The sequence below is a fragment of the Aplysia californica genome, unplaced genomic scaffold (genome assembly GCF_000002075.1).
Source record: "Aplysia californica isolate F4 #8 unplaced genomic scaffold, AplCal3.0 scaffold00048, whole genome shotgun sequence".
Taxonomy (NCBI): Eukaryota; Metazoa; Mollusca; class Gastropoda; order Aplysiida; family Aplysiidae; genus Aplysia; species Aplysia californica.
The window spans coordinates 431,471-433,526 of record NW_004797318.1 but is presented as its reverse complement, the minus strand read 5'-3'; the positions used below and the strand labels follow the sequence as shown (position 1 = coordinate 433,526).

The window sequence follows — 2,056 nt, the reverse complement described above, 5'->3', positions numbered from 1 at the left end:
TTCTTCTTCTTCTTCTTCTTCTTCTTCTTCTTCTTCTTCTTCTTCTTCTTCTTTTTCTTCTTCTTCTTCTTCTTCTTCTTCTTCTTCTTCTTCTTCTTCTTCTTCTTCTTCTTCTTCTCTCTCTCTCTCTTCTTCTTCTTCTTCTTCTTCTTCTTCTTCTTTTCTTCTCTTCTTCTTCTCCTTCTCCTTCTTCTTCTTCTTCTTCTTCTTCTTCTTCTTCTTCTTCTTCTTCTTCTTCTTCTTCTTCTTCTTCTTCTTCTTCTTCTTCTTCTTCTTCTTCTTCTTCTTCTTCTTCTTCTTCTTCTTCTTCTTCTTCTTCTTCTTCTTCTTCTTCTTCTTCTTCTTCTTCTTCTTTTTCTTCTTCTTCTTCGAGGTTGGACATAACTTCTAAGATCTTTCTGCCAACCAAAATTAAACAAAACACTATTTAAAAAACAACAACACTTTTTCTCTTGTTATTCTGTCTGCTATAGTTGTTTTAGTTTTAAGCCAGGTCTAGTCTCAATGTCTTTAAGTACATGTAGATTCAGCCCTCAACTATAAAAGACGTTCGTGCGGCAGATAGCCAGGGTTGCCCAGGCAGGATGAGTCGCGCGCACAAAAACCCAAACGAAATGCCACTATAATAATCTCTCAACTGATTAATTCTCAATCACTCGACACATTCCCTCACCTCATTAATATATTCTCCTGGTCTGGGAACTCAAGGTCATCCCTATGCCCCGCCCCAAAGATGCGTGCTGACTCCGCCCCCGAGCCGCGCTGGGTGGTGCTCTGCATCAATCGGAACGAGCGCGCCTGTGTGGGCAGGCCTCGCGCACTACGCGGGCGAGCATAGGCGGGGCCTATGTCGTGCAGTCCACCGTTGTGATTGGCTGCTGACATCAGAATACTGGTGGGGAGGCTAAACAGAAAGATAGAGATAATCATTTGATTGGACTACATAGCTTTTGTGAACTCACGAATATAACCAAGTAGCCTAATACGAGGGGCATACCTAAAGTGTTTTTTTTTTACCTGACCATGAAGGAATAAATGTAGAAAGCTGAAATTTAGTACTATGCTTAGTCTTTTTTTTTTTTATATAGTCACCTCCCAGAGTTATACATGTTTGCCATCCATGTATGACCTTGAACAGACCTTGAGCATAGAGGACCCTCTCTATGTCAGAAAACCAGCCCTCTACCGCTTCTTTGACCTCATCATCACTTTTTTACACCAAAATTTTACCAAAGCATAGGATGGACAAGCAGTTCCATATACGGCATGCATCTCCGTAAAAAGATCCTGTAGTTGCTTGCCTTGCAAGAACAAACTTTATTATTGCCCTGATTATTGCTCGATTGTTTTTCATTTTTATGTTGAAACCGGTGAACTACATAGCACAATTCACTTACAGTGAGCTGGTAGTAAAACCAGTCATCTGAAATTCCCCAAAATTTACAGACATTCTAAGGGAGATGATTGTTGGCTTTCATCCTTTATTCCTTCATGGTCAGGTGAAAAAAAACTTTTAGTATGCCCCTCGTAAGTGCGCCTTTAAAATTAGATGAAAACTGATTAATTAATTTAGCGAAGGGGCTGTTCAAGTATAATCTTATACCTTTTTTGGACTTTTTGCCCCTCCCGCTCCCCCCTCTTCTTACATTTTCCTCTTAACTCCCCCCCCCCCCCCAAATCCCGTAAAATTACTTTGTTCCCCTAAAGTAATAACAATTTTAAAAATAATAACCACAACACCCACCCCAACTACAACCCCGAAAACAATAACCATAATAATAATAATAATAATAATAATAAAAAAAATAAAATAATAATTTTTAAAAATTGATATTTAGAAAGAAAGCCAATCTTATCTCAACTATATGTTGGCCGTTGTTTTGCGCAGAACCCCGGACCAACCCTTAACCACTGCGCCTTATATGATCCTATTTAAAAAAAACATGCATACACGCAGACATGCTACCATCCCGTAGAGATTATGAGGTTCCGACACCCCCACACACAAAACTCAAAACATGATTTCAGCATACTATTGGCTACGCTCTTTTGTTGA

The 2,056-nt window shown here is 39.4% G+C and overlaps 1 protein-coding gene across 1 annotated transcript in view; it reads right to left on the bottom strand.

The window, feature by feature from the left end:
* LOC106011051 overlaps nt 1-2,056 on the bottom strand; it is a gene marked incomplete at its 5' end in the record, with an annotated part of 11,035 nt that overhangs the window by 3,357 nt on the left and 5,622 nt on the right. The window contains 1 exon segment of the mRNA XM_013079320.2: nt 674-904. Coding sequence (XP_012934774.1) covers nt 674-904 — 231 coding nt within the window.